Genomic DNA, 21,320 nt, shown 5'->3' with positions numbered 1-21,320 from the left:
CCCCTTTTTTTTTGAGACAGAGTCTCACTATGTTATCCTCGGTAGAGTGCTGTGGCATCACAGCTCTCAGCAACCTCAAACTCGTGGGCTCAAGCATGATCCTTTTGCCTCAGCCTCCCAAGCACCTGCCACAGGCACCTGCCACAGCAACCAGCTATTTTTAGAGCTGGGGGTCTCACTGTAGCTCTGGCTGGTCTCAAACTCCTGAGCTTGGGCAATCCACCCACCTCAGCCTCTTAAAGTGTTAGGATTACAGGTTTATTCAGGTCCTTAAGCATCTGTAAATTCCTTCTACTTCAGGAAGCCCTGCACCTTCCTTCCCATTCACTGCACCTTGGTTTAGTACTTTCTCCAATGCAAAATTCTCAGGCTCTGTGTCTTCAGCTTTTTACTCTCTGTATTCTGTTTCTTTCTCATTTTTGTGCAATGTATAGTTGGCCTTTGCCCCCTCAGGTTTCACATGTTCAGATTTATATCAACCAAGGACAGAAAATACATATTTAAAATTTTTTTGTAGAGACAGTCTTGTTATGCTGCCCAGACTGGTCTTGAATTCTTGGTTTCAAGTAATCTTCCTGCTTCAGCCTCCCCAGGACCTGGGATTACAGGGAGGAGCCACTATGCCTGGCCAGAAAATATTTCTAAGAACTAAGTAAAAATAACAGTATAACAAAAACAATACAAATGGAAAAATAATAGAGTATAACAACTATTTATGTAGTATTTACATTGTATGAGGTTTCCTTCATAATTTAGAGATGATTTGAAGTACATAGAGGCGGGTGGCGCCTGTGGGTCAGTGGGTAGGGCGCTGGCCCCATATACTGAGGGTGGCAGGTTGGAACCTAGCCCCAGCCAAACTGCAACAAAAAAATAGCCGGACGTTGTGGCAGGTGCCTGTAATCCCAGCTACTCAGGAAGCTGAGGCAAGAGAATCGTCTAAGCCCAGGAGTTGGACGTTGCTGTGAGTTGTGTGACACCACAGCACTCTACTGAGGGTGATAAAATGAGACTCTGTCTCTACAAAAAAAATAAAAAATAAAATAAAATATGTAGAGGCCAGGGGAGGTGGCTCACAGGTATAATCCCAGCACTTTAGAAGGGCGAGGAAGGTGGATTGTCTGAGCTCACAAGTTCAAGAACAGCCTGAGACAGAGCAAGACCTTGCAGCTAAAAATAACTGGGTGTTGTGGTGGGCACCTATAGTCCCAGCTACTTGGATTCTCTTCCCAGCAAGAGAATCGCTTGAGTCCCAGAGTTTGAGGTTGCTGTGAGCTGTGATGCCACTGTACTCTACAAAGGGCAACACAGTTAAGACTCTGTCTCAAAACAAAAAATAAAATAAAATAAAATAAATGTGTAGGAGGACATGTGTAAGTTATAAGCAAATACTACACCACTTTATATATAAATGATTTGTGCCTCCTTGGAATCCTCAGGGGTCCTTGAATGAAACTCCCAAAGCTACTGAGGAAGACTGTAGTTTAACTGGAGACTATTTTAAAGGGCAGACTTGAAGGGCTATTGTTCATGGTCTGTGAACGGCTCCAGGAGATGTCTGTGGCATTTTAAGTCCCACTGGCCTCAAGGTTGAGCCATAACCAAGGAAGATGGGAAAGAGGATCTGCTCTAGGGATCACTAAATTTGGGAGAACTTTGTTATGTAGTAATAGGTAACTGATCGAGGGCCACTTAAATAGTCTACTCTAAGTGTTAAAACAGCTGATGAAAATAAAAATTATGAGTCAATTAAAGAGAACTAATTGGGGAACTGGGTCATATGAAATTCAAACTTTATTTACTTGTGATGAAAATTAAAGAACAAACTAATCATCTTTTCTTCGCTGAGAAAGTCTTTTGAAGAGTTTCTGAGAGTACAAGTAACTGGCAAATAGTTCCTAGACTGTTTCAACCATACTGCCTTCTAAGAAACTGATTCAGACCTGTCCTCTCAACTGACATCAGTGTCTCCACCAAGAGTTGATCATAATATTGCAGCACATTTCTCCGGCAGCATTTTTTCTTTTTTCTTTTAGAGATTATGCTCAAATCTCTTCTAAGGATGTTTCTGTTTGTGTCCATGTGATTATATAATTTGTTATTAAAGAGAAATGAGCAATTGCCCTGATGAATAATCTCTGGCTCTATCTCAATTTGCTAAAGTAGAAAGGCAATTCTCTTACCCACTAACTACGAATTAAAAAAACAATTTGTGTTTTCCTTGCGTCATTTAGCTCAAAGACTACTATATAAAGGAATAGGATGAAAAGTTCACCTGAATTTGAAAAGTATAAATACAACATTAGACAAAGAAATTCCATGGGAGTGGGCTCAGGGTATTCTTTTATCCCTTGTCTTCAACCTCCTCTTTAAGGGACATAAATGGCATTTAGCCACAACTTAACCTCTTTCCAATTTTATCTTCCACCATCTACTCTTCATTCTCCCCACTTCCAGCCATACTTTGGTTCTTGAGCACATGCATGCCTTCACACTTTTCTTTCACTTGTGTGTTCTAGATGTAATATCTTACGTCTAGCCAATTATACACGATCGTATACGATCCTGGAACATCTTAATAGCAACAAGCAAACTCAGGTTTCTAACGTATACCAGCTTCGTGAGTCTGCCCACATGACAATCAACCATAGAGGTTCTGGCAAACTTGAAAAATCCCCCAATGGGCTACCTTGGGGTCCCTGAATTTACATATAATTCTCCAGCACAGAATATTTACTGTTTTTAAGAATTGCAGATCTAATCCAACGTGACATTTATTTGTTGCGGAGTTTGTGGCGGTACACGCTCACCATCGGGATAGTTGATGAAATGTGCTACCCCAAAGATAAAGGCTTTTACTGAAAATACACTATGTCTTAGGAATTTTGCAAACATCTAATTTAACCCTAATAACTCTGGCGTGGGTTTCATTCCCTTCCACAATTTACACCGACTCCGCGACGGCGAGGCGCGTGCAGTGGGAAAATTCGGAGGCTTGTGACACCCCGGTGTCCAGAAAGCCACCTGTGCCCCGGGACACACGGAGAGCGTCGAGGGGAGGGGGCACCGCAGTTACGTCACACACTGTCGAGTCTCACTGATCAGCTTTGTCTTGGTGGCACACACTGAAGCCCACCCAATACTGCAAGAAAATGAGGAGCAAAAAGCAGTGCCAGGTTTTTCGGCGTCTGCTTTCTTCGCAAGGGCACCCACGTGCTCGCTTTGGGGGGGAAGTTCCACTCCACGAGGCCCCTGGGCCCCACGCTTCCCGCCGCCAGGTCCACGCGATCCAGGGCTTTGAGCTCCACCCAGAGCCAGGCTCGGTGGGGGTCACGGCCAGGCAAGGAGGCACCAGCGCCCTCTCGGCCGGGAGAACCCAGTCTATTGGGAGACTCCCACGCCTCGGCTTTTGCAGCAGCCCCTCCGGGCGCAGGAAGGACCACGCTTCCCTCCAACTTAGAGAGGGCTAAAGGGGCGGGCCCGGGACGGCGGCGAAGCCCCGCCCCGCCCGCGCGGCCTGCTGGATTCGCCCCGCCTCCCCCGCCCCTCGCCGCCCGACACCCCTCTTCTTCCTGCGCCGCAGTCCGGGCCGCCGTCCCGGGTGCGGCTCGGGTTGGGAGGTTCCAGTGGGCGGCGGCGGGCGCTGGGCCCGGGCCCTGCGAGGAGCGCGCCGTGCGTCCCCCTCTCTCCGGTAGTGGCGGGTCGCGGAAGTGACGTGGTGCACGGACAGGAGCGCGTTTGAATCGGTTCCCGGGTGATCCTCGCGCCTGTCCGCTGTTCGGTCGCCGCCGCCACTGCTGCCGCCGCGGAGGAGGAGCTGCCTTGCGCCGGCCGAGGCCTCGAGGCGCCCTGGGGAGCTGGAGCTGAAGGCGCCGCGAGGAGCCCGCACCTTGGCCCTGTGGGCGGTGGGGGCCGGCGCCGCTGTCTAGTCTCCTTTCCCCCAATATGGCAGCGGCGGGCAGCGGTGGGCCCGGCGGGCCCTCTGAGGAGACTGTGGGGGATGGCGGAGGCGTCGGCGCCAGGACTGTGTACTTATTTGACCGGCGCGAGAGGGAGTCGGAGCTCGGAGACCGGGCGCTGCAGGTCGCGGAGCGCTCTGACTACGCGGGATTCCGTGCCTCCGTTTGTCAGGTACTGGGAAGGGCGAAGGAGGGATGCGCCTGGGGAGTTGGGGGGTGAGTGGGTGACGAGAAATTCAAGTTCTCACCGAGAGCAATAAACCTGTCACCGGCCCCAGTCTTGCGGCCTTGGCTTCTGCCCGGCGGCTGGACGGACGCTTCGGGCTGGCCTTGGCCGGGGCCCGGGAGTGCAGAGCCGCCTCCTCCGCGGAGCTCGCTCTGCCCGCCGTCCCGCTGCCCGGGGTCGGAGACCTCGATGGCTATGGCCCTTGGCGAGCTTAGCCCGATCGTGGCCCTACAGTTCATCGCCCTGTAGGGAAAGCAGCTGCTGTTTTTAATTGAGTGTATGACTTGTTTTAAAAAGGAGAAGACAGAGTTATACCCCGTGGTTCTGTTGTTGAGTGTGGCGGTGGTGAGAAGTTGTGAAATTCCTTACTTAGGTTCACTGGATGATGCTGTAATTTACTCGGGTTGTTCTGTTAAGAAGGTTTGCGAGGTCCGCCCTGGCGTGGTCCTTCCGCGCGGAAACACTTGTCCAAGTTAGTTAGCTTCGCAAGTGGAGCTGTTCTTCTGGTTTTCTGAGCCCTAATCCTCGGGAGTTCCTAACTTGGACAGTGTTTGTGGGTAACTGTGGGACACCAAAGAACGTACATATTCACCCTATGAGCTTGCTTTGAAAATGAAATGATCATGTAGGAAAACCTGCTTTAGCCTGTAAAGCATTTTATAGATGGGAGGTGGTGTTAGGGCCTGCGCTTTAAAAAAGGAATATTGTCATGCCCTGAATTAACCACATGAGGTACTTTTAAAGCTGTAAAGAATACTTAACCTTCCAAGGAAGAACTTTGAAGCAGTGTTTTGCCTTTAGTAGGATGATACGTTTATGAATGTTCTGGAGATGGACCTGCTGAAGATCTGTAGGATAAAAACAACTTGGGAGCAAGGACTTTGTTTTGTTCACAGCTGTAGCCCCAGCCTCTGTAACTGTCCTGGAATGTTGTAGATGCCCAGATTAGAATGGAAAAATGAATGAAGACAAAAATCCATTAAGTCTGAAATCATTCATTCTATGCCTGGATGAATGTAGTATAGCTTCTCATTGTGTTTGAGAAGTGAATGAATGAATTCGGTCATCTTTTTTTGTTGAATGTTCTGCATTCAGAACCATATCACAAAAGGGAAACTCTTTATGTTTATTGTTTTTATTGTAAAAATATCAACACACTAAAGGAAATGTGGAAGGAGGGGGGAGAAGTAAACGGTTCACCCTCTGTAAAACTTACTGCCTGTCAGCACTTGGGCTGATGGTCTTTGCAACCTTCAGAATCCCACCTTTTTTTTTTAACCTGTTTATATCTGCTTCCCCCCCTCCTCCCCCCCCCCCCCCGCTTACTATTGTCAGAAATGTCTTTTTTCTTGCAGTTTTTGGCCGGGGCTGGGTTAGAACCCACCACCTCCTGTATATGGGGCCAGCGCCCTACTCCTTGAGCTACAGGTGCTGCCCTGAAGTGTCTTTTTTTTTTTTTTTTGAGACAGTGTCAAGCTTTCGCCCTGACTAGATTGCTGTGGCATCATAGCTCACAGCAGCCTCCAACTCTTGGGCCCAAGCGATCCTCTTGCTTCATTTTTAGTAGAGATGGGGTCTTGCTTTTTTGCTCAGGCTGGTCTCCAACTCATGAGGTCAAGCAATTCACCTGCCTCCCACAGTGCTAAGATTACAGGTGTGAGCCACTTCCCTTGCCAGAAGTGTCTTTTTTTTTTTTTTTTTGCAGTTTTTGGCCAGGGCTGGGTTTGAACCTGCCACTTCTGGCATATGGGTCTGGTGCCCTACTCCTTTGAGCCACAGGCGCCACCCCGAAAGTGTCTTTTTAAACAAAATTTGAAATGATTGATTTGGTATCACTGTTTTCATTTTTTTTTTGAGACCGAGTCTCAAGCTGTCACCCTGGGTAAAGTGCCGAGGCATCACAGTTCACAGCAACCTCAAACTCTTGGGCCCAAGCGATTCTCTTGCCACACCTTCCCAAGTAACTGGGACTACAAGATACCCGCCACAACGCCTGGCTATTTTTTTTTGTTGTTGTTGTTGTAGTTGTCATTGTTGCTTAGCAGACTCAGGCCGGTTTCTAACCCCACCACCCTAGGGGTATGTGGCCGGTGCCCTGCCCAGATCTCTTCTTTTCGTTGACATTTGCATTACTTTAGATTTTTGTGATTTTAAGTAATGTTGTGATAAACAGCTTTGAATAAATAGCCTTTTATGTCTTTGCTATTGTTTCTTTAGTTTGGAAACTTAGAAGTGAAATTCCTGAATTGAAGATCAGGAACATTATTAATACTTCTGATAAATATGTATTTAAAAATTGATTTTTGGCTTGGTGCCTTTAGCTCAGCATCTAGGGCACCAGCTACATATACCGGAGCTGGCGGTTTGAATCCAGCCCCAGCCTGCCAAATAATGACAACTACAACCAAAAAATAGCCGGGCTTTATGGTGGGCGCCTGTAGTCCCAGCTACGTGGGAGGATGGCAAGAGAATCGCTTGGGCCCAAGAATTTGAGGTTGCTGTGAGCTGTGATGCATTCTACGCAGGGTGAGACTCTGTTTCACAAAAAAAAAAAAAATAATAATAATGGATTGGCTGTGGCTCAAGGAGTAGGGCGCCGGTCCCATATGCCGGAGGTGGCGGGTTCAAACCCAGCCCCGGCCAAAAACCAAAAAAAAAAAAAAAAAAAAAAAATGGATTGGCGGTGCCTGTGGCTCAAGGAGTAGGGCGCCGGTCCCATATGCGGGAGGTGGCAGGTTCAAACCTCAGCCCCGGCCAAAAACCACACACACACAAAAAAAAGGATTTTCAAAAGGGCTTTACTAATTTATCCTCACTCTGGAAATACACCACAGTATTTCCTTCTCCCTTGTGAGATATCTCAGTAACTCTGTTAAGTAGATATTATTGGTCTTTTATTACAGAAGTAGAGACCGGTGACTTATCTGAGCAGATAGTAAAGCTCAAATTAATCAAACCCAGAACTCATGTTCATTCTGTTAACACCATTCTGCCTCAAATGAAGTTCTTTGCTATGGGGAACAGATATATTTGTTCCTAACTTCAATATTTCAGCTTGAAGACTAAGGAAAATAGTTGCTTTGACTAATTCTTTTCCTCCTTCCTTTCACTTCATCTTCTAGAATAGAGGAGGGTGGGTGTGGTGGCTCATGACAGTAATCCTAATACTGTGGGAGGCTAGGAGTTTGAGAACAGCGTGAGTGAAGCAAGTCCCAATCTCTACTAAAAATAGAAAAATTAGCCCATTGTAGTGGCACCTGCCAGTGCTGTGAGCTAGCCCAAGACTCTGAAAAAAAAAAATGAGAGAACTAGTTAAAAAAAAAGGCTAATTTTTTTTAAAGAATCTACCCTTTTAAATATTATTAGATAATATCCCATAACCTTGTCTTCATTGCATACATGAAGAACGGAATTAAATTACTGAATCAAGTCCAATATTATACAAGGTGGAGAAACTGGGATTGGAATCTAGGTCAATTTGATTTCAAAGTTTGTAGTAGTATTATGGATCCCAAACTGTTATTTGAGGAAAGCTCACTTTGTGGAAAAGGGGAGCAGTCACAGGAAGGAGGAAGAGGAATGGGTACCTGGAAGGAGCCCTTAGACTTGTGATAAGCAGCTATTGACTCACCTGAGCTCTGTGGCCTTGCAGAATCCAAGAGTAAGAAAATGATTCCTGGGCGGGGCATGGTGGCTCTTGCCTGTAATCCTAGCACTCTGAGAGGCTGAGGTGGGTAGATTGCTTGAGGTTAAGAGTTGTTTGAGGCTTGGGCGTGCCTGTGGCTCAGTAAGTAGGGTGTCAGCCCCATATACCGAGGGAGGGTTTCGGGTTTGAACTTGGCCCTGGCCAAACTGCAACAACAACAACAAAAAACAGCTGGGTGTTGTGGCGGGCGCCTGTAGTCCCAGCTTGCTCGGGAGGCTGAGGCAAGAGAATCGCCTAATCCCAAAAGCTGGAGGTTGCTGTAAGCTATGATGCCACGGCACTCTACCGAGGGTGATAAAGTAAGACTCTGGTCTCTTAAAAAAAAAAAGAGTTGGTGGCCTGGCAGGCATCTGTAGTCCCCACTACTCAGGAGCTGAGGCAAGAGGATCTCTTGAACTCAAGAGTTTGAGGTTGGCTCAGCACCTGTAGCTCAGTGAGTAGGGTGCCAGCCACAGCCACATACACCAAGGCTGCTGGGTTTCAGTCCAGCCCAGGCCTGCTAAACAGCAATGACACTACAACCAAAAAATAGTGGGATGTTATGGCGGGCACCTGTAGTCCCAGCCACACAGGAGGCTGAGGCAAGAGAATTGGTTGAAGCCCAAGAGTTTGAGGTTGCTGTGAGCTGTGATGCTATGGCACTCTACTGAGGGTGACAAAGTGAGACTGTGTCTCAAAAAAAAAAAAAGTTTGAGGCTGTTGTGAATTACCATGCCACATGTAGAATGGCTAAATCAAGCTATTTAAACGTGTTCACTTACATACTTATTTTTTTCGTAGTTAGAACATTTAAAATCTCTCAGCAATTTTCTTTTTTTCCCCCAAAGGAAAAATATTTAATATAAAACTTTTTTTTTTTAGAGACAGAGTCTCACTTTGTTGCCCTGAGTAGAGTGCTGTGGCATCACAGCTCACAGCAACCTCCAGCTTTTGGGCTTAGGCAATTCTCTTGCCTCAGCCTCCCAAGTAGCTGGGACTACAGGCGCCCGCTATAGCGCCTGGCTATTTTTTGTTGCGGTTTGGCCGGGGTTGGGTTTGAACTTGCCACCTTTGGTATGGGGCCGGCGCCCTACTCACTGACCAAAGGCACCGCCTTTAATATAAAACTTTTTTTTTTTTAAGACAGAGCCTCAAGCTGTCATGCTGAGTAGAGTGTTAGGGCGTCATGGCTCACAGCAACCTCCAACTCCTGGGCTTAAGCAATTCTCCTGCCTCAGCCTCCCAAGTAGCTGGGACCACAGGCACCCGCCACAACGCCTGGCTAATTTTTGTTTGTAGTTGTCATTGTTGTTTGACAGGCTCAGGCTGGATTCGAACCTGCAAGCTCTGGTATATGTGGCTGTCGCCCTAGCTGCTTGAGCTACAGGCGCTGAGGCTCACTCTCTGTTTCTGTGAGTTCATCTTTTTTACATTCACACCACATGTGAGATCATATAGTTATTTGTCTTTCTTTGCCTGGCATATTTCACTTAACATCCTCCAAGGTCATGCATGATGCTATAGAATTTTGTTATAGCAAAATAGTACTTCGTAGTATATTGCCTTTTTTTTTTTTTTTTTTTTTGAGACAGGGTCTCAAGCTGTCGCCTTGGGTAGATGTGGTGTCATAGCTCACGGCAATCTCTAACTCAGGCTTAAGCAATCTTCTTGCCTCAGTTTTTCTATTTTTTTTGCAGCTTTTGGCCGGGGCTGGGTTTGAACCCGCCACCTCCGGCATATGGGGCCGGCGCTCCACTCCTTTGAGCCACAGGTGCTGCCCCAGTTTTTCTATTTTTAGTAGAAAGGGGGTCTTGCTTTTGCTCAGGCTGGTCTCAAACTAGGGAGCTCACAGTCCACCCCACTTTGGCCTCCCAGAGTGTTAGGATTACAGGCGTGAGCTACCACACCTGGCGTCAATGTATATTTTTAATACTGTGTACTCTGAGGACAGGAGCCTTGTCTAGTAGTTAGTTTATAGCTGTTATATGAATCAGTTTCTTACTTTCTTAAAACATTGTATTTGTGGTAGTTTATAACTGTATGGTATGTTAAAAATAACAAAAGTTGAAAAGGGGAAAAAGTAAAGAAAGAAAAATAGATACCAAATAAGATGTTACCTGAGGAAAATTGATAAATGAGAGAATTCATTGATAATACCTGGCACTAATCTTGAGTCTTCAAGGGTTTCCTAGTTCTTGAAGCAAAGAAGGAAGTATAACTGATACAAAATCCACAATGTCTATAAAATAAAAACAGTTCAACTCCAGAGAAGCAGAACTTTGATTCGAGAAAAATTTCCTTGTTTCCTGATAAATCCTGAGTGGTAACTCTGACAGCATCCTTAGACACAGGAAAGGCTGTTGCTGCTTATCCTGTCCTTTAAAAACAAGGTAGGATATATGTTAGGATGCAGTGCAAGCTGTTTCAACCAATAACTTTTTCAAATTCTTGTAGGAATTTCTTCCTCAGTTTCAATGTTGGGGACTCCTGGTCTATGGGTGATTCAAAGACACAGCCATGAGATACAGTGGCAAAGCACAATCATGCTAAGTAGTTTGCATAGTTTCAGAAGTGTCCTGACTGATTTATTTCATGGATGAAGTTTAGTGTATTAAAGAGGATTTTATGGAAAGCAAGATAGCACTTAATAAGTGTTTCTTAAAATTGGTTTTTAAGAGGAATTGGGCAGCAGATAGTTTGAAGTCAATCTAAGGACAATGGAGGGTGGCTATTTTGCATTGCTCCTTAAAGGCAAATCCTTTTATTTCTTTCTTTTTTTTTTTTGCCTGGCTATTTTTTTTTGTTGTTGTTATTGCAATTTGGCTGGGGCCGGGTTCGAATCTGCCACCTTTGGTATATGGGCCCAACGCCCTACTCAGCCACAGGCGCTGCCCCAAATTAAGCATTTTTAATATTTTGTAAAGATTTGTAAAAAAACTAAGGTTTTTTTTTTTTTTTTTTTTTGAGACAGTCTTACTTTGTTACCCTCAGTAGAGTGCTATAGAGTCACAGCTCACAGCAACCTCAAACTCTTGGGCTCAAGCGATTATTTTGTCTCAGACTCCCAAGTAGCTGGGATACAGGCACCTGACACAACACCCAGCTATTTTTTTGTAGTTGTTATTTTTGTTTGGCAGGCCTGGACTGGATTCGAACCTGCCAGCCCTGGTGCATGTGGCTGGTGCCCTAGTCGCTGAGCTATAAGCGCCAAAAAAAATGTCTTTTAATAGTTGTTTTATTTTCCCCCCTCTCCCGTCCCTTCCCTTCTCTCTTTCCCTTTCTTCCTTCCTTCCTCTTTTCCTTTTTTTTGAGACAGGGTCTCACTATGTGCCCTGGGGTTGAGTGCTGTGGTATCGTAGCTCACGGCAACCTCCAACTCTTGGGCTCAAGTGATCCTCTTATTTCAGCCTCCCAAGTAATAGGCATTACAGGCACCCACCACGATACCCGGCTATTTTTTAGAGATGTGGTCTCATTCTTCTTGCTCAGGCTGTTTTGAACTCCTGAGCTCAGGCAGTCCACCCACATTGGCCTCCCAAAGTGTATTTCTTTATTTTTTGGAGACAGGGTCTTGTTATATTGCCCTGGATAGGGTGTGGTGGTGGCATCCTAGCTCAGACTCTTGGGCTCAAGCAATCCACCCGCCTCAGCCTCCCAGAGTGCTAGGATTATAGGTGAGAGACACCACGCCTGGCAGTTGGTTTGTTTAAATCAGGATCAGACAGGTTCCTCACGTGAAACTTTTTTTTATGTTTCCCAATTCTTTTTCAGATTTAAAATATTTAAGTGAAGTCCTCCTCCCCTAGTCTCTAGTTTTCCTGCAGTTACCTGTTGAAGAAATCCATTAGGTTTCTATAGTAATTCCATGTTCTGGAATTGTTTGTGTTCTTTTATGGTGTCATTTAGTTTGTTTAATCCTCATATATATAAACTAGAAGTTAGCTTTAAAGGCTTGATTTGATTTAGGTTCAACGTTTTTGGATTTGAGAAGCAAAGAATAGTTTGTAGGTGGTGATGGTACTTCCTGTCATGTCACAAGGAGAGGCGCATAACATACAGATGTTTCATCCAGTTGTAGCAGTGCTACAGTAAATTTGTGGGATTCAGGAGGTTTCAGCTAGATTCCTCCATAAGAAAGTTTTGAGCTGATAGTTTACGTATATTGATGGTAATATTCTGATTGCCATTTCTCTTGTGTTTATTATCTGGAATTATTTTATTGTTTGGTGGGCCCGGGCTGGATTTGAACCTGCCAGCTCTGGTGTATGTGGCTGGCGCCTTAGCCACTTGAGCTACAGGTGCAGAGCCTATCTGAAATTATTTTAAAGAACAACTTTGCCTCATCCACTACAGCTGTTTGGTTACCCTGAAATACAGTTCAAGAATTTAACAAGAAAAACAGCATAAATGATGTGGCATGAAATAATGTGTCTTTTTCTTTTTTTTTTTGTAGAGACAGAGTCTCACATACCACCCTCAGGTAGAGTGCCGTGGCATCACACAGCTCACAGCAACCTCTAACTCTTGGGCTTACGCTATTCTCTTGCCTCAGCCTCCCGAGCAGCTGGGACTACAGGCGCCCGCCACAACACCCGGCTATTTTTTTGTTGTTGTTGCAATTTGGCCGGGGCTAGGTTTGAACCCGCCACCCTCGGCATATGGGGCCGGCGCCCTACTCACTGAGCCACAGGCGCCGCCCATAATGTGTCTTTTTCCTTGGTGGGTCCTGCTCGTGTTAAAACTCTTTGAAAGTGTGCCCCCAATCACTAGTGTTCCTAGGTGGCATATAGTAGCAGGAAAAAAACCTTGTTAAATACAATAGGTAGTTTGTATAGATTTATGCTATATTAATTATGCAAATGCAAAATTTAAAAATACTGAAGCTGGGCATGGTGGCTCATATATGTAATCCTAGCACCTTGGGATCGCTTGAGGCCAGGAGTTAAAAACCAGCCTAAGCAACATACCAAGACCCTATCTCTACAGAAAATTTTAAAAACTAGCTAGGTATGGTTGTGTGTACTTGTGGTTTCAGCTACTCAGGAGACTGAGGCAAGAGAATTGCTTGAGCCTAGGAGTTTGAGGTTACAGTAAGTTATGATCACACCATTAAGAATAGGGCCTTGCTCTATCACTCCAGCCTGGGTGATAGAGCAAGACCCTATTTCCTTTTTTTTTTTTGAGACAGAGTCTCACTTTGTTACCCCTGGTAGAGTGCCATGGCATCACAGTTTAAAGCAATCTCAAACTCTTGGGCTCAAGTGATTCTCTTGTCTCAGACTTCCAAGTAGCTGGGACTGCCGGTGCCCACCACAATGCCTGGCTGTTTTTAGAGATGGGGGGATCTTGCTCTGGCTCAAGCTGGTCTCGAACCTGTGAGGTCAGGCTATCTGCCCGCCTCGGCCTCCCAGAGTGCTGGGATTTACAGGTGTGAGCCACCTTACCCAGCTGCAAGACCCTATTCTTTTTCTTTTTTTTTTTTTTGGCCGGGCTAGGTTTGAACCCGCCATCTCTGGCATATGGGGCCGGCACCCTACTCCTTTGAGCCACAGGCACCGCCCAAGACCCTATTCTTAAAAAAAAAAAAAAAAACCAGCTCGGCACCTATAGCTCAGTGAGTAGGGTGCCAGCCACATACATGCATACATGAGGGCTGGTGGGTGGTGGGTTCACAGGCACCTGGGCCTGCTAAACAACGACAACTGCAACAAAAAAATAGCCGGGTGTTATGGTGGGTGCCTGTAGTCCCAGCTATTCGTCAGGCTGAGGCAAGAGAATCCCTTAAGCCCAAGAGTTTGAGGTTGCTGTGAGCTGTGACATTACAGCACTCTACCAAGGGCAACATAGTGAGACTCTGTCTCAGGATAAAAAACAAAACAAAACAACCCTCACCCCATGATCTCTTGTATTTCCTAGATAAGTAAGTGTAGTGATTGTTAGAAGATTGTAATATGCAGGGTGTTCCAGAGGTTGCCATAAATAGGAAGAATTTAACAAACTTGTTAAATTTTATATATTTAGTGTTTTTTACATTTATATGTCAATGTGTTGAGAAATATTTTGTAAAATTTTGTAACAAATACTTTGTAAATAAAGGTACATTTAACTACAATTTCCTGTTTTTCCTAGGAATGTACATATGTATGGTGACCTTTAGGATATCCTGCATTATCAATATATTTATATTTTTATCAACATGAATAATATATTTATTTCGTGAGTAATAATTTTATTTCTCTTCTTTTGGATAGACACTTGGTATTTCATCTGGTGAAAAATTTGTTATTACAACAACAAGTAGGAAGGAAATTACCTGTGATAATTTTGGTAAGTATATAGTGTTACGAAGTTCATGCTTTTATTTATTTATTTTTTTGCAGTTTTTGGCTGGGGCTGGGTTTGAACCCGCCACCTCCAGCATATGGGGCTGGCACCCTAGGCCTTTGAGCCACAGGTACCACCCCATGCTTTTATATTTAATATGTTTTAGTACATGATAGCTGTGTTGGTTTTTTTTGTTTTTTTTTTTTTTTTAGATGTGTGTTTTATTACATAGATTTTGGTTAATTTATTAGAATGAGGGAGGAAACTGGCTATATGTGCTTAGTTTTCTTTTTTTTTTTTTTTTTTGTGGTTTTTTGGCCGGGGCTGGGTTTGAACCCACCACCTCCGGCATGTGGGACTGGCGCCCTACTCCTTGAGCCACAGGCGCCACCCAGTGTGCTTAGTTTTCTTACAGGTCATATTTTTCAAGCATGGTTATAGAAAAATAGTTGAGTCGCTTGTAGCTCATTGGCTAGGGTGCCAGCCACATACACCGGGGCTGGCAGGTTTGAACCTGGCCCAGGCCTGCCAAACAACAATGACAACAACAACAAAAATAGCTGGGCATTGTGGTGTGCCTGTAGTCCCAGCTACTTGGGAGGCTGAGGCAAGAGAATCGCTTAAGCCCAAGAGTTTGAGGTTGCTGTAATCTTTGACGCCATGGCACTCTACTGAGGGCGACATAGTGAAACTGTCTAAAACAAAACAAAACAAAAAAAAAAAGGAAAAATAGTCGATAAACCAGTTGTGACTGTAAAAAAATGAAACTCTCTCACCTAATACAAATCTGTTTAGGCCTTTAAGAAGCTACTTTTCTTAACCAAGTTGGATTCTTTGGTTATTTTTTTTATCCAATTAGTTTCTAAGCCTGCCAGTTATTATTATTATTTTTTCTTTTGAGGGAGAGTCTCTTTTTCTCCCTTGGTAGAGTATGGTGGCGTCATAGCTCCCAGCAACCTCTAACTCTTTGGCTTAAGCAGTTCTCTTGCCTCAGCCTCCCAAGTAGTTGGGATTACAGGTGCTCACCACAATGCCTGGGTATTTTCTGAGACGGAGGTCTTGCTTTTGCTCAGGCCTGTCTCTAGCCCGTGAGCTCAGGCAGTCCGCCTGCTGCGGCCTCCCAGAGTGCTGGGATTAGAAGTATAAACCACCACACCCAGCCAACCTGCCAGTTTTTGATGTCTGATTCCTTTTGAATTGTTTTTGAGATGCACTTTTATTCTGTCGCCCTGGGTAGAGTGCTGTGGTATTGTCATAGCTCACAGCAACCTGAAACTCTTGGGTTCAAGAGCTTCTCTTTTTTTTTTTGCAGTTTTTGGCCAGGGCCGGGTTTGAACCTGCCACCTCCGGTATATGGGGCCGGCACCCTACTCCTTTGAGCCACAGGCACCGCCCAGGAGCTCCTCTTGCCGCAGCCTCCTGAGTAGCTGGGACTACAGGCACCTGCTATAAGGCCTGGCTTGTTTTTCTTTCTTTTTCTTTTCTTTTTTTCCAATAGAGTCAGGGTCTTGCTCTTATTTAGGTTATCCTCAAACTCCAGAGCTCAAGTGATCCTTCTTCCTTGGCCTTCTAGAGTGTTAGGATTATAGGCATGAGCCATTGGACCCAGCCCATAGATATGCTATTTGTGTATTCAACATTCATCAGTGCACTGAGTTTCTGATGCTAACCTAGCACTTAAGATTTTCACTCTTGATTACAGATGAAACTATTAAAGATGGAGTTACCCTATACCTGCTACAGTCAGTTGATCAGTTACTTCTGTCAGCTACAAAAGAACGAATTGACTTCTTACCTCACTATGACACACTGGTTAAAAGTGGCATGTATGAATATTATGCAAGTGAAGGACAGAATCCTTTGCGTAAGTATTTTATTTATACTAACTTTTTTTTTTTTTTGTAGAGACAGAGTCTCACTTTATCGCCTTTGGTATAGTGCTGTGGCTTTACAGCTCACAGTAACCTCTAGCTCCTGGGCTTAGGTGATTCTCTTGCCTCAGCCTCCCAAGTAGCTGGAACTACAGGTGCCCGCCATAACGCCCAGATTTTTTTTTTTTCCCTTTTTCTTTTTTACTTCCTATGAGATACCACACTAGTCCGTATTTATACTAACACTGATAAACTTAGTTTCCTTTTTCCCTAGGTCTCATGTCCTCTTCTTTCACTTTTTAATGAATCTTCTCATTCTGCTTTATTCAGAAGAATGGTCATTCATTTTGAGCTTTCCTTACTCCACTTAATTATCACAATATATTTCTTTTCCTATGTAAGCATATTCAGAGTAAAGATAGTCTTTTTTTTGAGACAGAGTCTCACTTTGTCACCCTCGGTATAGTGTTGTGGCGTCATAGCTCATAGCAATCTCCAACTTTTGGGCTTAAGCAATTCTCTTGCCTCAGCCTCCCGAGTAGCTGGGAGTACAGGTGCCCGCCACAACGCCCGGCTATTTTGGAGACGTGGTCTTGGTCTTGCTCTTGCTCAGGCTGGTTTTGAACTTGTAAACTCAGGCAGTCCACCTGCCTCGGCCTCCCAGAGTGCTAGGATTATAGGAGTGAGCCTAAAGATACTCTTTATTAAAGCTGACTTATTACTAGAACTTATTTTGTTTTTAATTCCTTCATTTCCCTCTACCTTCTCTACTTGGCAGTTTCTGTCCTGTCTTTGGATTGTTTGCTAATGATTTTCATAAATCAGTTGATTTACTGAAAATTCTTTCTCTGGGCCCTCCCAGGGTGTTTAATAGTATTTAGATATTCATTGTAAACTTTTTTTTTTTTTTTTTGTGGAGACTGAGTCATTTTATCGTCCTTGGTAGAGTGCTGTCACATCACACAGCTCACAGCAACCTCCAACTCCTGGGCTTAGGTGATTCTCTTGTCTCAGCCTCCCGAGTAGCTGGGAATATAGGTGCTGGCAACAACACCTGGCTATTTTTTTGTAGTTTGTGGGTTTGAACCTGCTGTCCTTGGTATATGGGGCCAGTGCCCTACCCACTGAGCCACAGGCGCCGCCCCATTGTAAACTTTCTTATTAAGATCAGTTTTCTTTCTTTCTTTTTGAGACAGAGTCTCAAGCTGTCACTCTGGGTAGAGCACTGTGGCATCACTGCTCATAGCAACCTCTAACTCTTGCGCTTAAGTGATCCTCTTGCCTCAGCCTCCCAGGTAGCTGGGATTACAGGTGCCTGCCACAACTCCCGGCTATTTTTTGGTTATAGTTGTTGTTGTTTGGCAGGCCCAGGCTGGATTTGAACCCACCAGCTCCAGTGTATGTGGCTGGTGCTTTAGCCACTTAAGCTACAGGTGCCAAGCCAAGATTAGTTTTCTAGATTATAATATATGCATTATTATTTTCAGGAAGTTAGAAAATATAGATAAGCAAAAAGAACATAAAGAACATCTATACCACCCAGAACCTCTGCCACTGACACTGTGGGTGTCTACTATTTCAGACCTTTTTATGTTATTTGATTTTTTTTCTTATTCTTTTTCTTTTTTTTGAGACAGAGTCTCACTTTGTCTCCTCGTGTAGAGTGCGTTGGCGTCATAGTTCACAGCAACCTCAAACTCTTGGGCTCAAGTGATTCTCTTGCCTCAGCCTCCTGAGTAGCTGTGACTACAGGTGTCCACCACAATACTCAGCTATTTAGGTATGGGGTCTTACTCTTTCTCAGGCTGGTCTTGAACCTGTGAGCTCAGGTGATCCACCTGCCTCAGCCTCCCAGAGTGCTAGGATTACAGGCGTGAGCCACTATTATTTGATTTTTTAAAAAATTTATAGTGTAGGCTTGGCGCCCATAACACAGTGGTTACGGCGCCAGCCACAGACACCGAGGTTGGTGGGTTTGAACCCAGCCTGGGCCAGCTAAAAAACAATGACAGTTGCAACAAAAAATAGCCCGGCGTTGTGGCAGGCACCTGTAGTCCCAGCTACTTGGGAGACTGAGGTGAGAGAATCGCTTAAGCCCAATAGTTGGAGGTTGCTGGGGGCTGTGATGGGAACAGTACTATACTGAGGGTGATAAAGTGAGACACTGTCTCATAAAAAAAGAAAAATTGAAAATAGTGCCATATTTACCTCTGGAATTCCAGTTTGGTCCTTCCAGCTGCCCATGAGGTGTCTCCTCTAAGATGTCTAAAATGGGAATCCTGATCTATTCCTCCAATTCTATACTGCATATAGTTTTCCGCGTTGGAATTGATCATTGCTCAGCCCCCAAATTAAATTGATTGTTCTCTTTTAATCTGTCAGAAGATCCCATTGATCCTGTCTTCAGTGTTTATCTAAAAAATCATTTCTCACCACTTGTTGCTATCACCTAGTCTCGGGTACCCTCCACATCACCTCGATTACATAGTTGAGCTTTCTAACTGGTATCTTTCTTTTCATCCTTGTCCTTACATGTGTAAGGTTGAGAAGTTGGATTGTGTCATTCTTTTGCTCAGACCACTCACGTCTCACCATTTCACTGAGAGTAAAAGCCTTAGTTCTTGCAGTTACCTACAGGCCTTAGCAGCTCTGCATTATTCTTCTCTGACTTTGTTTCTATCATGCTTCTTCCTTGCTCACTCCCCTCTAATGCCTACCATGTATTCAAGTTAGGGTCCGTCTGCCTGGAGTGCTCTTCCGCTAGATAGTCCTGGATGCTTTTCCTTCCCTCATTCAATTCTTGGCTGTCTGTTACCTTTTCAGTAACACTTCCCTGATCACCTTCTTTAATTGCAGTGGTCTTCCCCCTGTCTTTGTGTTATTTTATTCCGTTTGTCAGTTCTCTTTCTCTTCTCCATAGCAATACTCCTTCTAACATATTATAGAATTTACTTATTTATGGGCGGCGCCTGTGGCTCAAAGGAGTAGGGCACTGGTCCCATATGCCGGAGGTAGCAGGTTCAAACCCAGCCCCGTCCAGAAACTGCAAAAAAAAAAAAAAAAAAAGAATTATTTATTATGATTATATTCTATATAATCTTCCATTATAGAAGATTTCTTTATTAGAAAGAAATATAATATATAATCTTATATATATATTATATCTATAATATATAATCTTCCTTTATTAGAATGTTAAATCTATAAGAAGAAGACCTTTGTCCATTTTGAGCAGTTCTTAGAACAATGCCTGGGAAATAGTAGGTGCTTAAGTATTTGAATATTGAATGAATCTTTAATTCTTTCCCTTGGATAAACTACTAAACGTATAATTGTAGAGTCAACAGATACATTCATTTCAAAGCCTTTTTAATTTTTTTTTTTAAGAGACAGAGTCTCACTGAGTCACCCTGGGGTAGAGTGCCATGGTGTCATAGCATTCTACCTAGGGCAATAGCTTGAGACTCTGTCTTAAAAAAAAAAAAGAATGAAAGAAAAAAACTTTGTCAGTTAAGCTCAGTATCTGCTTCAGTTCCCTGTGAAGTACCTCTACTCATTGAGCTTGGTGTGGGAGTAGGACACTATTCCTGAAACTGAATTTTTCTTTCTTTCACTCCTTTTGGGAAATAAGACCATTTATCTAGTCTTCTAAAGGCAGAAATGTGAATGCAGTTTTGATTTCTTTTTCCTTTTTTATCTAATCAGATACTAAGTTTTACTCATTTTTTCCCCTAATTTGTCTTAAGTTTTCTTTTTTCTATAAATTATTTTTAATTATTATTTTTTTTTTGAGACTGAGTCTTACTGTGTTGCCGTGGCATCACAGCTCACAGCAACCTCAAACTCCTTTCCTTTTTTTTTAAGTCTCAAGCTGTTACTCTAGGTAGAATGCCTTGGCATCATAGCTCATAGCAACCTCCCACTTGGGCCCAAGTGATCCTCTTACCTCAGTTTTCTGTTTTTAGTAGACATGGGGTCTTGCTTCTGCTCAGGCTGGTCTCGAACTCGTGAGCAAAAGCAATCCACTCTCCTCTGCCTCCCAGAGTGCTGGGATTACAGGCATGAGCTATGCAACCTCAAACTTTTGGGCTCAAGCAGTTCTCTTGCCTCAGCCTCCCAAGTAGCTGGAACTACAGGCACCTGCCACAATGCCCAGCTATTTTTCTTTTTTTTTGAGACAGAGTCTCACTATGTTGCCCTTGGTAGAGTGCTGTGGCGTCACAGGTCACAGCAACCTCCAACCCTTGGGCTTAAGTGATTCTCTTGCCTCAGCCTCCCAAGTAGCTGGGACTACAGGCGTCAGCCACAACGCCTAGCTATTTTCTCTATTTTTTTGGTTGCAGTTGTTTAGCTGGCCCAGGCAGAGCTCGAACCCGCCACCTTCAGTGTATGTGGCTGGCACCGTAACCACTGTGCTACAGGCGCCGAGCTGGCTATTTTTTAAATTATTTATTTTATTATTATTATTTTTTGTTTTTTTAATTTTTTTTGCAGTTTTTGGCCAAGGCCGGGCTTGAACCCGCCACCTGGCACATGGGGCCAGCGCCCTACCCCTTTGAGCCACAGGCGCCGCCCATATTTTATTATTATTTTTATTTTAGAGATGGGGTGTCACTGTGTTGCCCAGGCTAGTCTCAAACTCCTGGCCTCCAGCAATCCTCCCTGCCTCAGCCTCCTGAGGTGCTAGAATTACATGCAGGAGTCATGTACCTAGCTCCCTAACTTATTTTCTTATTACCCTTAGTCACATCCTTACAAGTTTCTGATTTGTGGTGACTTCCTTGTGATTAGCTTATAAACATAGCCATCTCTTGAGTGTTTTAGAATGAATAGAAGTACTTGCTGCAGTGCTATTCTGCTCATTAATTAGAGCTTTAGTTGGTTAAAGCATGTGTGGAATTAAGAGATATAAATTTGGTATGGTTTCTTTCTTTTTAATTAATGCCTTAAAAGCAGGAAATAGTTTGAGTAGTTACCTTGAAAAGAAGAGAGTATTAGTGCTTGGCCAGTGATAAACTGAATGTCAAGTTGTTGGTGTGGTAAGGGAATCAGTAGGAGTTCTGTGTCAGTTAAGCAGATGAGTTTTGCCATTTGACAAGTTTCTATTAATTGAAACAATTCACTGTTTAGGCCAGGTACTGTGGTTCACGCCTATAATCCTAGCCCTCTGTGAGGCCGAGGTGGGAGGCTATCTTGAGCTCAGGGGTTCTAGATCAGCCTGAGCAAGAGCTTGAGCCTATCTGTACTAAAGATAG

General features: G+C 44.2%; 1 protein-coding gene across 1 annotated transcript in view; it reads left to right on the top strand.

The window, feature by feature from the left end:
- The first annotated feature begins 3,582 nt into the window (after positions 1-3,582).
- SMCHD1 (structural maintenance of chromosomes flexible hinge domain containing 1) overlaps positions 3,583-21,320 on the top strand; it is a 153,053-nt gene continuing 135,315 nt past the window's right edge. The window contains exons 1-3 of the mRNA XM_053571171.1: positions 3,583-4,131; positions 14,122-14,197; positions 15,897-16,058. Coding sequence (XP_053427146.1) covers positions 3,946-4,131; positions 14,122-14,197; positions 15,897-16,058 — 424 coding nt within the window. The 5' untranslated portion in view covers positions 3,583-3,945. The remainder of the gene's footprint in view (positions 4,132-14,121; positions 14,198-15,896; positions 16,059-21,320) is intronic.

This window comes from Nycticebus coucang, chromosome 19 (assembly GCF_027406575.1).
Source record: "Nycticebus coucang isolate mNycCou1 chromosome 19, mNycCou1.pri, whole genome shotgun sequence".
Classification (NCBI taxonomy): domain Eukaryota; kingdom Metazoa; phylum Chordata; class Mammalia; order Primates; family Lorisidae; genus Nycticebus; species Nycticebus coucang.
The sequence above is the reverse complement of the archived record's forward strand: the minus strand, read 5'-3'. Positions and strand labels throughout refer to the sequence as shown.